This window comes from Elephas maximus, chromosome 3, assembly GCF_024166365.1.
Source record: "Elephas maximus indicus isolate mEleMax1 chromosome 3, mEleMax1 primary haplotype, whole genome shotgun sequence".
Classification (NCBI taxonomy): Eukaryota; Metazoa; Chordata; class Mammalia; order Proboscidea; family Elephantidae; genus Elephas; species Elephas maximus.
Genome location: NC_064821.1, coordinates 187,430,214 through 187,444,513, shown reverse-complemented (window position 1 = coordinate 187,444,513; position 14,300 = coordinate 187,430,214). Strand labels below are relative to the sequence as shown.

Genomic DNA, 14,300 nt, shown 5'->3' with positions numbered 1-14,300 from the left:
TCTTTCTTCCACATATTAGCTAACTCCCACCTATCTTTTATATCTCTCATTAATAGTTGCCTCCTCCAGGAAGCTTTCTTGGCCAGCTAAATTACTCCTCCTATGACCACCCATGCCACTCTGTGCCTCTGAGGCTGAAGCTCTCATCATGTTCTCAGACTCTACATAAACAGGACAGCGTCTGTCCTGCTCACCATTGTATCTCCAGGATTAAGCACAGTTTCTGGCACACAGTACAGTCTAAAAATTATTTTTCAGATGAATGGATGCGTTGATGCAAATTGATAAGTGGTTTCCCACCTGACGGATGTAAAACTAGAGAGCAAAGTGATAATCCTGACCTATCCCAGGGCTCCTCTGAGGAGATATAGTAAGGAACATAATGGGCGAATGTGGCATATCTTGGGTTATTTCTAGGCCTCTAGATACATCTAGTTTAGCCTTCCAGATTGGGAATTTCTGAGTCTTCATCTTTTGGAAGAATGAGCTAGATGGTTCCTAGCTATAGGAAAGTACATGGATCATCACACATCACCCTCTCTTCCTTGACTAGGTTCAGGTCTCCGGCATGCAGACCATCTGGTGTGTCCAACCATGACAGAATTCAGGAGTATGCTATGACCAGAGACGAAGTCTTGTTCACTGTTTATATATTCTCTTATACATCCACAAAGTATGCACATGTTAACTGCCTGTCTTTTGGTTACAACTATCTGCCTATCTATTCCATTTTGAACAACTGAGCTATTTTCTTATGCATGACAGTTCTATTTTCTGATGTATCTAAGACTATTCTAGTCTGTAGGACAAACTATGGGATGTGGAATTTCTTCCTCTTAATATTCGGGTAATACCTAGGCAAAGAAGAGAATTGCCATAACTAGGCCCACCTTCTCCTGATAAAAATATCTGTAACACAAATGACAGACAATGAGCCATGCACAGAGCCCTGTTATGGGTATTTTTGGTGGCAGTGGGATTTGGGAGAGATTTAACTCAGAGAAAGGAAAAGACTCCTTGGTCTTGAGGTACTTCCAGAATAAGGAATGGAAAATTTGATTCCACACACATAAGCATTAAATATAGTTATCAGCCAGGTCCATTTCCCCCACAATGACCTAATCCTACCCGTGTTGTGGGCAGGTTTGTACACATTTCAACTTTCCTTCTCCATTGGGGCTATACATCCTCACACACCTCTGTATTCACTACAGCAAGGGTTCCCATTTCCAGATGATCAGAATAATTTTAGTTGCTTATAGAAATGGTGTTTTTTTTTATAGAAATGGTGATTTCAGATTCTCCTTATAGAAATTCATATTAAGTATGTCTGGGATGGATCCTGGTATTCTGTGTCTTTAAGTGAGTACATCGGGTAATTTCACCAGGTTTGGGAACCAATGACTTAGCCTAGTGTCTGCCATACAGAGGAGTAGTAAATAACATGCCTGGTCTAGGAGGAACCTCTGAGAATATCTAGTGCAATTCTCTCATTTTACAGTAAAGACACTAATCCCAGGATGGGGAGTGATTTGCCGAGTTGCTAAAGTATCAGGTCTCCCAAATCCCTACCTGACTCTCATTCTTTTATATTATACAATCTCCAAAAAAAAATCATCACCTAAATGAATGAGAAAATGAATGATTATCACTGTATGCATTATATATTGCATCTCAAAAGGATTCTCTCAGTGTTGAGGAGATACAGAATAAAGAAGTACACTGAACAAATGAGCAACCAGAGCAGGTAGCATCTGAGACAAGGGCGCATATCTGTTAAACAAGGTTTAGAAAGAGGAAAAGGATGGAGGACTCCAGAGAGATGTAAGTAGGATCCCAAGGTGAGAAGAATGATGTTTAGAAGCATTTTTTCCCACATTTCCTTGAACTAATTAGCACCCCACCTCTGGAAGCCAGGCTCTCTGTTCCAAAACAGCATAGCTGAATGTCAGGATACGCGTCAGAAGCTGGGGTGTGGCCTGATCTCTGCCTCAGACTGTGTGTGACTTGGCCAATGCATTGGCATCTCTGGGCAATGGTCCATCAAACTCTGAAATGGAAATAATGACGTGCAACCTGTGTATTGCCTCAGATTCAAAAAGAGAGGAGTCCTTTCAGGGAGGTCTTAGAGCACCTTGAAGGGCTTTATAAATGGCCTCTTTTGCTTTGGAATTTGAATACTCAGCCCTGGTCCTAAGGACACATGAAATTTATTCAAATCGTTAACCAAATCCCCAAACCCTTTGCTGTCAAGTCGATTTCAAGTTATAGTAACAGGAAAAGCAGAGAACTGGGAGACAAGTCATCAGTGAAATGATGGTGGGTAATAAGTAGAAGAGATGACTGGAAAGAGTCTCCAAAGCCAATGCTGGAGGATTGTAGGATAGTCTAAACCATGCTTCTGAGGCCACAGCCCAATTTCCAAATGCCTTTTAAAACCCCCAAGCTTTTAAAGCACACAAACAGAAAAACAAAATGACACACAAAGAAACGTGCAAAACCTACAAAAGACATATGAAAATACATACTTTTCGGTACCACTTTCCTCTGAGGTACTTGTCTCTGGCTATGGTTTCATAGACAAACCCAAGGCAAGGACCAGCTTCTTCGTTGTGGGCCTCCTTGGAGGCTCAGGGCTGGGCATCCTGTCAGAAGTAAGTGGATTTTGAGGATCTTCAAAGCCAAATCAAACTAGCCTCCCAAGAGAGAGGAGTTTCAGGCCCTGAGCTCCTCTGGTTGGGGAGGTGGCACCACGGCTGGCATTTTCACAGCCCTAGTGAGCAAGAGAACACCAGGCCATCAGCGGTGCTCTAGCTCAGCTCCAGCCTGACTCACTAAGAGGCCCTTCTATTCTACCATTATCCAATCCTTTTCCACATCCAGGCTTGGTTATCCTGGGGACTAGATTCCATCCCAAGAAAAGCCCAAGGCTGGAACATGTGCATCCTAATAAAGAGCCTGAATGATGATCTGACCCTTGACCCTGGGGGAGGATGGTGTTTCTTAGATATGAATTCCGTTTTCTCACATCCAGGTCCTTGCTTCTGCCTATATCTTGGGATGGTTCTTGTCCACAGTGTGTTTGGAGAGAATAAGGGAGAGATCTAACATGAATCTCCCATCTTGCCATCCCCACCTCCATCTGGGGTCTGGGTGAGGAAAACCTACAGATGCCTAGTGGGGGTGGTCAGGCCCTGCAGGCCCCTGGGGCACACACCGCAAGCAGATACAGGCCTAGAGGAGCCTGGATTTTAAGAGACAAATGTGAAACTGATAGGAATAACCTGTTCAGTTGTTGAGGGAACTCCAAGACTGTGTTGGGGAAATAATTGGGTTAACATAGGAAAGGTCTCAAGAAGAGGCAGGGACAGTGTGACCAAGCTCAAAGGTTCCATGTGCAGTGCAGTAGAAAAGGGTATAGGCTGTGAGTCAAGTCTGGCTGTGTGCCTTTGGCAAGTCACTTAAATTCTGTGTGCTTTGGCTTCCAACTGTACAAAATGGCAGGATAATAATGTCCACATTATGGACAGTTGTGGGAATCAGAGGATGTGTTTGTGCGTGTGTGTGTGTGTGTGTGTGTGTAGTGGTTACCAAATGTTACTGGGATCAGAAACAGCTGGTGGGCTGGCTAAAACACAGATGGCTGGGCCCCAGTCCCAGAGTTTCTGATTCAGTAGGTCTGGAGTGGGGCCTGAGAATGTGCATTTCTTTTTGTTCTTCCCTAACTTGTCTTTTCATTTATTCCTAACAGGGGCCGGGGCACTGAGGAGGGAAAGAAAACCATGAGGCAGTCCACCTGGTCTAAGTGGAAAAAAAGCTCAGACAATGAGCACCACAGACCCAAGAAAAAAAACAATGAATAAACATGAAAATTTTTTCCGGAAACTCAAGGAGGAGTAAACAGCAGGCATTACTCAGGACCCAGGCTATGAGTACATCATCATCTTTATTGTTACATCAGCCCTCTTGCTCCAATTCCTGGAGTTGTCCATCAGGACAGATCACGGCTCAAGCTGCCAATCCACAAGCCTTACTGCCTGTCCAAGGAATGGAGCAGGAATTTAGGGATATTCTGACCCTACTTGACTGGGAGTTTACAATCTAGTTGGGTGGGTAAGGCAGATACAGTTGAGAAGAGAAATAACAATTCAAGAGATGTTGCAAGGCAGTTTCCAAGTGGGTGGTATGGACACTGCAATGACTCCTGAGAAGTCAGCATAGGGAGAGTCCAGTGGCCTGGGGCAAGGCAAGAAAGCTTCAAGGAAGAGAACTTGAAAGACTGATTTCAGAGGCTCGGGAGTAGGAGAGAAGTAGCCCATGCAAGCAGAAAGAGTGAGCAGAGGCTTGGAGGCAGAGACCCAGGGACATCCAAGTTATGCCCTGGGGAACACCCAAGATGCCCCCTGGTGTCCAGACTGGTCTGGTTAGAAGTGAAGCTGTACACAGAGGAGGAGTCAGAGGTGAGGCTGGAGAGGTATCTGAGACCCACATGTGGATCCTGAGATGACATGCAGAGGAGTTTGGGTGTCACCTTTACAGCATGGAGGCTCTGAATGTCTTTGAGTTGCAAACAAGAACAGATCAGGAAACTGTGGCTACTGAAATAGGAGTAGCAACATTTTCAGAGCAGAAGGCAGGGATGTCTCAGTCAAATTTCTTTTAAAAATAGGCACCCTTTGCTCCAGTATAAGCGCCACCTTTCACTCCAACACAGGCATCTCCTTGGTCTCCTCATCCACCCAGACCACTAGGTCTGCAGCCAGCATCACTCTCTTCCTGGGTTGTAACTAGCCGGACCATAGCTGGGCACCTCAGTGTCTAGGTGGCAGGGACTAGATTCATGACAGCCTAGGTCTCCTTGGCATGGAATTGGATTAGGGCCTGAGCATGGATTGGGATAGCTCCAAGGCTCCACACAAGGCTCTGGACTTGGGCAGGGTGCTGGAAGGGGTATTGGCTCTGGAAGTGGACACGGCCGAGGATATGGACGTGGCTCTGGGCGCTCACACTGCACTGGACGAGGACGTGGAGTCGGACGTGGTGCTGGACGTAAACAGGGTTCTGAAAGCCGGCGTCGTGGAGGGCATGGGCGGGGTTCTGGTCTCAAACATGGCTCTGGGAGTGGGCATGGAAGTGGATATGGACGTGGTGCAGGAAGTGGACATGGACGTGGATATGGCCGAGGCGCAGGAAGTGGACATAGCGGCAGCAATGGCTCTGGACATTGGTCAAGACGGCGTAGTGGACGGAAGCTTGACCTTGGGAGTTCACGCGGCCTCAGGTCCGGGCAGGAGGCACCAGAGGAGAACCGTGGAGTGCAGGTCTGGGGGCAGCGGCTAATGGGAGGAATCTGAACACGACACTTCTGTAGGGGGACCTGCTTCGGGCAGCAGGGGGAGGAAATCTCTATTCGGCACTTGGGTCTGCATCTCTGAGAGCAGCCTGAAGCGCGATCCCGAGCACAGCCGCTGTTATAGATGGGCTCGGAGCGGCGGGGCGGGGTGCAGTAGTTATAGGAATCCCAGGAGCATCTTGATGGCAGGCAGCTGCTATAGAAGGGCCCACAGCGCGGTGGCGGGGAACAGCTGCGGTAAGAAGGCCGCAGCGGAGGAGGAGGGAGGCATCTACTGGCGCTCTGAGACCGACGCTGCGCAGTGAAGCTCCCGTAAGAGCCCTGGGTCTGGCATTGGGGGGCACAAATGCGAAATGAGGTTCGGGACCGGCGCTGAGGGACACAACTACCGTAGGAGCCCTGATATTGGCCCTGGATACGGAAGCCTTCCTGATTCTGGCACACTGGGGAATATGCTACGTAAGTCTGGACAGGCTGTGGAGCTGGACAGGGTACATAGGTCTCGACTGGGTATTCCACGTAACAAGTTTCTGTACAGCAAACTGGAACGTGTTCTACATAGCAAGTTTGAACTGGGCATGGGGTTTCACATTGCACGTAGGAAACCTCAGACTGGCATGGAGCCTGACTTTTCACCTGGGTTTCCTGAGCCTGGCATGGAGCTTGGCACTTCACCTGGGTGGTCTTGGATTGGCACGGAGCCTGGCACTTCACCTGGGAAACTTGAACTGGGCATGGTACGGGGCATTCCACAATTTGCATCTCACAAGGAGCTTGAACCACTACCTCGCCTGTGGCACAGGGGTAGGGGGAGGGGAAGAAGGAGGAATCCTTCACACAGCACTGGGGAAGTGGCAGGGAAGACTGAATCTGCTGCTGGTCACACATGGTCCTGATGCAGATGGGTGGGCGGAACCTGAGGATAGAGGAAAGAGTCCGGAGGGTGAGAACTGTTGGGGAAGAGCAGCCAAGAGCTAGAGAAAGACACCCTGCTTCCTCCTTGGCTTTCCTCCCACTGACCTCCACCCAAATCAAACTCTGTAATCCCCCACTAGAGAATACGTTCTAAATTACCTGGACCCAGGATTAGTCACCATTGCCGGTGAGACTGTCCTGGATCTGCCAAAGGACCTGATTGTGCCCTTCTGAAATAGCTGCAAAGGCACAACCTTTGAACACAACGCCCCTGTAGGGTTGCAGGTGTCCAGGGTCTCTGCTTGGGAGGTGGACACTACCAGTGTCTAGCACTAGAGGGTGCTGATGATAAGCGGATCCCCCTCACTTAGGTGCTAAGCGGTGGGTGTGAACTCAATAGGAAGTAGAAGGTAAAACCTCCTCTTAAGGAGGTAAGCCAAAGTGGGGACTTTATGCCCACAAGAACTTGGATTTCCTCAAACACAGAATATCAGCACACATACATGTGCAAGCTTGTACAAAAGCACAAACGAGAACATGCACTCAGGCACCAACTATGCTCATGTAATGTCAAAGCAGCCAGTTGGAAAGTAAAGGATCCATTCAACTGTTTGGCAGCTGAAATCCTCGTAAAATGTTTGTTTTTCTATATTAAATCTTTTAAAGGTAAATTTGTTTAAACTGTCCCTCTACGAACACATGCGAAAACAAATAAAAAAACCCAAACCCGTTACCATCAAGTCAATTCCAACTCGTAGTAACCCTATAGGGCAGAGTAGAACTGCCCCATAGCGTTTCCAAGGGGTAGCCTGGTGGATTCGAACTGCCAACATTTTGGTTAGCCGCTGTAGCTCTTAACCTCTATGCCACCAGGGCTTCCATAAAGATAGGTACATGTAAAACACACTAGGCTTGGAAAGACTCAGTGCCAACTTGCTAACTTGCTAACTTGCCCAGGCAGATCATTCACTGTGTTTATGACCTGAAGTCTGACAGTCTTCTGGCTTCAGAAATGTTTTCTCTGGGCCTCTCTGAGAGACAAGGTTTCTCTGGGCCTCTCTGAGAGACAAGGTAGAGTTACCCAAGACTGGGTATCCCAGAAAGTGCGAGGTTCTTAATCACAAGACTGACATTCAGCTGCAGTTAGAGACCTACACAGCTGGAATGTTACAAACATGGCCTGATGGGCACAGGCATACATGCCAATGCCATACTTAACCAGGGAGGGAACACTGGGGAGTCCTCACTCCTCTGCCCTCCCCAAATTCTCCTGCTCAACACAGTCAAATGACCAACATAGCAGGGAAGCTGATTTGACAATTGGCTTATCCAACAAAACACCTCTCTGAGCTCCCACAGTGCTGAAAACTGAAGATACTTCGGTGAAGGACAGAGCCTTCCATTCTTCATTGATAGAGAAGATCTAAATATACATACCCTAGGGGAAGGTAACCCTCCTGCACACAACTCTGCTCACAAGATGCAAATTACTAATGCATCTTTTCCTGAGAGAGCAAGTCCTATGAGGAAAAATGGTACCTGAGGATGAGGCCAGGGTTATCAAAGGCATAGTCCATTGACTTCACAGCCCAGTTCTTCACACAAACCCCACATATATCCTTCTTATGCCTCCTAAAAAGCCACTGACTTTTCTTCTCAGGCTGATGTACCACTCTTCCTCTGCTCATAACTCCTTCCCTGTGAATTTGGGCACCCCCACGGCATCATCCCCACCCTAATCCCAAGACCCAGTCCCTGGACTCACCCTCCTCACAGGCAAGCAGTCATTCAGGCTGAGGCATCTGGGCAGAGGGCTGTCTTTATATAAAGGCTTCTGGGTCTGGCTTGGGCCATGAGACAACTGGTTGGCATCTGCCTGGCTCATCACCGAGACTGGCATGCCAATGGTCAGTTCCCTCCCTGTATGCCTCTCCTTGCAGTCATCTACAGAGTGTGGGAGTGTCTCGTCTCAGTGTCAAAGCTTCTGGACTATGAAGGAGCAAATTCATGTTTCCTTCCTCTTTCTTCACCCTATCAGTTTCTTCCCCATTTCTAGAAGACCTGGTGGTGGGGCTGGACAGGGGTCACAAAGGTATCTTCTCTCTCGAAAGATGATTCCAGGACCTTACCTTTCTCCTTGTTTCAGCTTCTCCCCAGGTAGACATAAAAGAGAAAAAATTCTCTAACTCGAAGCAACTAAAAGAGCCTCAAAGATAGACATAACTCCACAAAATAAACATAACTTGGGGTCAGAGCAAAGTCTAAAGTCCCAGATTAACATTTTATGGCTGTGTGACCTTCCTAACCAATGTGAGTTATTAATTTATTCAACTGCAAAGTGGAGCTCATTAAATCTTCTTTCCTGAGTTGTAAGGATTGAGCCAATTATTGTATACAAAAGCATCCTATCAATAATGATGTTTAAAGTATTCAACATCCACTCATAGTTGATGCTGACTGTAAGAGACAGGCAGAGCTGGACAAATGGGTACCTGCTATATCCCAGCCTTGACCTGAGCAAATTGATACAGCAGGTGCTTAGCTAATGCTATGGACACTGAGGACAGTACAGTGTAGGAAAGAAAGAATAAACTGGTTCATCTATGTTGTAGCATGTATCAGGGCTTCATTTCTTTTTATGGCTGAGTAAGAGCCCACTGTACGTGTATACCACATTTTGTTTGAAAACATGCTGAGTGAAGTAAGTCAATCACAAAAGGACAAATACTGTATGATCTCATTTATATTAAAAATCTAGAGTAGACAAATGCATAGAGGTTAAAGTTTAATAGTGGTTACCAGGGGTAAGAGGGAGGAGGAAAAGGGGAATCATTGTTCAGGAAGCATTGAGCTTCTGTTTATGGTGATGGTTACACAACATGATTGGTATAATTGCTGTCATTTAATTGCACATGTGCAAAATGTTGAAATGGTAAATGGTGTATTATATATTTTTTTACAATAGAAATAATAAACACATCTTGTGAGCCAGATATAGTCAAGATGGGATATTTTTGCATATGTAATTTTGCTTACATAATTTTGTAATTATTAACATTTAGAAATAGGGAGATTTTGCTTAAGATTCCAGACATCCAACTTTTATTTTAAAATCAAAAGATCTGGCATAAGTGAGTCTACCTTCCATCAACTTGATTATCAGCTTTCCATCTTTAGGGTATATGCTTTTCTGTCCTACAATTTTCCATCACTTCTTATTGTATCTACAACGCAATGTAAAATGTAAGTTTCCTTTATTACTGCACTTATGCTCTTATTTTTCTTTGCTGAAGTTAAAAAGAAGGTGAAATAATCCTTCCACCTGGATAATTTATTTTTTATGTAATCCTCTAGTACCTGTAGGCATTTAAGATTCTGACTAAACTTGTAAGAACAGACTTTAGACTTACAAAAACTTTGCTTTGAATCTCAGCTCCATTGCTTACTACTGTTGTGTTAGGTTCTAAAGAGTCAATTTTGACTCATAGCAACCCCATGTGACAGGGTAGAACGCCCCTATAAAGTTTCATAGGCTATAATCTTTACGGAAGCATAACACCAGGTCTTGCTCCCACAGAGCCACTTTGTGGGTTTGAACCAATAACCTTTCAGTTCGCAGTCGAGCGCTTAACCATTAGTGCCACCAGGGTTCCTTTCACTGTTTCTAAATGGGTGAAAACTACTTAGCCTCCACGAGCTTCAGATTCAGAATGGGAAGTAAGAGAAGAAAAACTAGTATAAGAAGGAAGAGGAGAAGAAGGAGAAAGAAGAAAAGGATCATGGAAGAGATATCATAGGGATAGTATGTTAATTAAATGAGATAACTGATTGAAAGTATTTAGCGCTTAATTAACCATTTAGATCTCTGGGCTTTAGCTTCCTCATAACGAATATGGGAGTGATAACACCCACTTCACCAGATTCTCATGAAGATAAAATCAGATAATGGGTATGAAAGTGCTTTGTGGCCTACAGTGCAGCACACATGCCAATGAAATCATGTGTATGAAACCCCTCTCACGTGGAAGTCTCTGTCCAGATCAATGACTTCTGAGTCCTAGTTCTGGAGCCCATCACTTACTCCAAAGGGGTCTCCAGACACAATTCTGGACTTAGGCAGAACCATAGACTTTCAGAATGTCAGAGCTACAAGGACCTGTAGGAATTATCTGGTCCCACCTCTTTCTATAGATGAGGAAGCCCAGAGAGATGAATCTCTCAGGAGACTTAAAGCTAATGATTGACTTGCAAAGACTAGATTCCTGGTAGCTCTAGTCTCAGACTAGGACTCTTTCCAGTACAACAAGCTAATTATCTGATCACACAATTTGTCCAAGATGCTCTGAACTTGGATAGTTCTGGAGTTTTATGTTCACTGAAAAGGTAGCCAGGAAAAGAATGGACAAGGAAAACTGAGAATATAGACTAGCTGACTTCATCAGAATGTGAATTTTTAAATCCTAATGACTGTGTTTCTCCCACTCATCTCCTAATAGGATATGCACTTCTTGAAGGGAGGCCCTTTATTTTATCCATCTTTTTATCTTTAAAACCCTGAATTAGATGAGTCTGTGGACGGATGGATGAATGGATGGATAGATAGATAGATGGAAGGATGAATGGATGGATCGGTAGATGGATGGATGGAAAAATGGGCATGACATTAAACTTGGTTCACTCATCTTTAATCAATTGTGAGTGAGTTAATATTGTCTAATCCAGAGACCAAAGAACACTTCAACCCTTATTACTTCTTGCTTCTTCTGAAGGAAAAGGGAGTAAGTCTTGCAGATGAGGAAGAGACTAAGAATAAGAGTTTTCAAAAAATTTTTCTCTGATAACTAAGCTAAAAGCAGAGAATTCAATTCCTGTAGTTCTTCCTTCTCTTGTGTATTCACAGCAACCCTATAAGATAGAGTAGAACCGCCCTATAGGGTTTCTAAGGAGCAGTTGGTGAATTCGAACTGCTGACCTTTTGGTTAGCAGCCAAGCTCTTAACCACTGCACCACCAGGGCTCCTCTCTTGTGTGTACCCAAAAGTGTAAGACCCTAAAATTAGAAAGTTATCATTAGACAAAGAGCGGAATTAGTGTTGAGATTTTCTAAAGGCAGGGATAAATGTGATAAATTTATTTGTTTTTCTAGTGAGGTCCAAAATTCTCTCAAAAGGGGCATTCTTTATCTGGAAATGTTCTCAAATTAAATAGTTCCTTTAGAAGTGTGGCCTTCCAATTTCTATGAGTCTCTATATGTTGTTAGTCATTTTTTTTTCCCCTCAAGCAACTCAACAGGGACAAAGTTACTCATTATCTTCCTCTAGAAATTTCCATCTCCCAAGGTCACATCTATGCCATTTTTCAAGCCAGAAACCTGGGAGTCACTCTTGATCCTCCTTCTATCACACCTCAACATATAATCACCACATGTTGTTCCTTCTGCTTCATGATTGCTCTCAAATACCTATTCTCCATTCTCATTGCCTCTGGTATTTTCCAGGCCTTCATGATCACTTAGGTTGACTGGTAGGTACAATAGTCTTCTCACTGTCTTCTCTGCCTCTGGTCTTTTCTTACAGTGTGAATATTCAAAATAGCCACAGGAATGATCTTCCTAAAACACAGAGCTGGTTATATTATTCCCTTTGCTTCCTATTGTCTGTTGGAAAGTATTCAAACTCTATATCAAGACATACACATCTCTTTATAATTGTCCCCAATCTACCCTTCCAAATTTATGTCCATCTCATCATCACTATCTTCCCATCCACCCACCACTCCACACAACATCAAACGAAGCCAGGCATAGTGGTTTTCCTTCTCCATATGTGCCTTCATATTTCACAATGCCAGACCTTTGCCAGTGCTATTTCTGTTTTCCTGGAATGTCCTTTCGTCTCTTCTCCATGCGTAGATCTATTACTCATCATTTGAGACAAATCCAGTGTCACTTCCTTTGTAATGTTCTTTGACTCCCCAAAGCCATGACTCATTCTCTTTGCCCTGTCAGCACTTTAGACACACCCCACCATTGAAGTTATCATGTGTTCTGTGATTATTTACATTCCTGTCTTCCCCATTATGAGTTCCTCAAGGAACTCACTCATTACTGCATCACAGAAATAGGCACTGAGCCAGTGCACAGTGTTCATTTCACCTTGTTGGTGAAATACATCCATCCTCATACATGCAAATATACACACATCCATATGCACGTATATATACATGTAAGCCTAAAATATGTATGTTGCATTTCATGAACTAATATTTAAAATCATTTAAATATATTAAAGGATAACCAAAACAAAAGACGATAATATATAATGCCATAATAATACAAAGAGATGGAGGGTGATATATATAGCTATAAATAGCTATAGACCAAAAAAAAAAAGGGTGGTGATAAAAGCAGAAGGCTGTCTCCAGAGAGAGGTCATTAATTTTAGGGAAAGATATAGCAGTTACTAGATAGGAAACCCTGGTGGCATAGTGTTTAAGAGCAATGGCTTCTAACCAGAAAGTTGGTAGTTCGAATCCACAAGACTCTCCTTGGAAACCCTATGGGGCAGTTCTACTCTGTCCTATAGGGCCGCTATGAGTCAGAATCCACTTGACAGCAATGGGTTTGCATTTTTGGTTTTACATAAAAAAAAAAAAAAAATTTTTTTTTTTTTTTTTACATAAGACAGGGCTATTTAGAAATAGCAATTTAGGTTGAAATATGTATGACTAGAAATATAATGATATGTTTATGAATAAATGATAGAATGTAGTGATTTACCAAAATGATATAAAGATATCAAAAGAGAGTATAATATAATGTTATCTACAAAAATTATAAAACTAGAGATAGATATAATGAAATATGGAGCAAAAGATAAAGATGAAGTTATGAACAGATTTTTTTAAAAATACAGAAGTGTAAATGGTACAAACCGGGAATGGAACAGATCAGGTGAAAGAGATACAGACTCACAGGGATAGCCGTATATATGTTGTGTGCTGTCCAGTCGATTCTGACTCATGACGATCCTACAGGACAGAGTAGAAGTACCCTGTAGGGTTTCCTAGGCTGACGTCTTTATGGGAGAAGATCGCCAGGTCTTTTCTCCCACAGAGCTGCTGATTGGTTCAAACTGCTGACCCGTTGCTTAGCAGCCCAGTACTTAACCTTTGCACCACCAGGACTTCTTAGCCATGTATTTGGATGCATTAATAAAGATAAAGATAGAGGTAATTTGAAAAAAAAATTGATTTTTTTTTCAAAAGGACACATAAATCTAGAGATAATTTACTGAGCATTTGCTATAAAACAGTCATTTGGCTAAGAATTTGAATATGCTAACCGTCTTAGTCTTCAAAACATTTTTTAATTGGGAAAACAGAAGTTCAGAGAGGAAGCAATTTGCTGTAGATCACACAGCTTGGAAACGGCAGAACAAGGATTCATAGCCAAGTTATCTAGAGGTAGAAGTCTCTGGAAGTATAATGAGAAGATGTTACATTGAGTTAGAAATCAAGGAAATGTGTTCTATGTTCTATTATATTACGAAACTTTTTTCAGGACTTATGGTCTTTGGAGTCCTGGCTTGCCAAACTTAAAAGAGTTTAGTGATATCTTAATCCTGAGAGCCAGGCCATAAATATTTCTCTCTGGCTGGAGCCCTGTTGGTGTAGTGGTTAAGAGCTACGGCTGCTAACCAAAAGGTAGACAATCTGAATCCACCAGTCAGTTGCTCCTTGGAAACCCTATGGGGCAGTTCTACTCTGTCCTATAGGATCTTTATAGGTTGGAATTGACTCAACAGCAACGAGTTTTGTTTTGTTTTTGGCTGCAAAGATGTGTATTTACAACAGTTTGAGAAGACTTCTCCCTTTTTATTATTTCATAATCTTCTTTCCATTTTAGTCCCCCTTCCATCACTGTAACAGTGGGAGTTACTGGGACTTGTCCCTGAAATGGAGGTGGTATTTGTCAACAGAGGTGTCTTCCCATCTTTCTATATGAATTTCCAGGGCCTTGTCACCTCCACTCT

General features: G+C 43.6%; 1 protein-coding gene across 1 annotated transcript; it reads right to left on the bottom strand.

Moving 5' to 3' along the window:
- Positions 1 to 4,685: 4,685 nt before the first annotated feature.
- KPRP (keratinocyte proline rich protein) lies at positions 4,686 to 8,195 on the bottom strand. Its single transcript, XM_049880509.1, is given in 3 exon segments — positions 4,686 to 4,774; positions 4,776 to 6,269; positions 8,034 to 8,195. Coding segments are annotated over 2 exon segments (1,509 nt in total). The 5' UTR covers positions 6,242 to 6,269; positions 8,034 to 8,195; the 3' UTR covers positions 4,686 to 4,731.
- Positions 8,196 to 14,300: the final 6,105 nt, after the last annotated feature.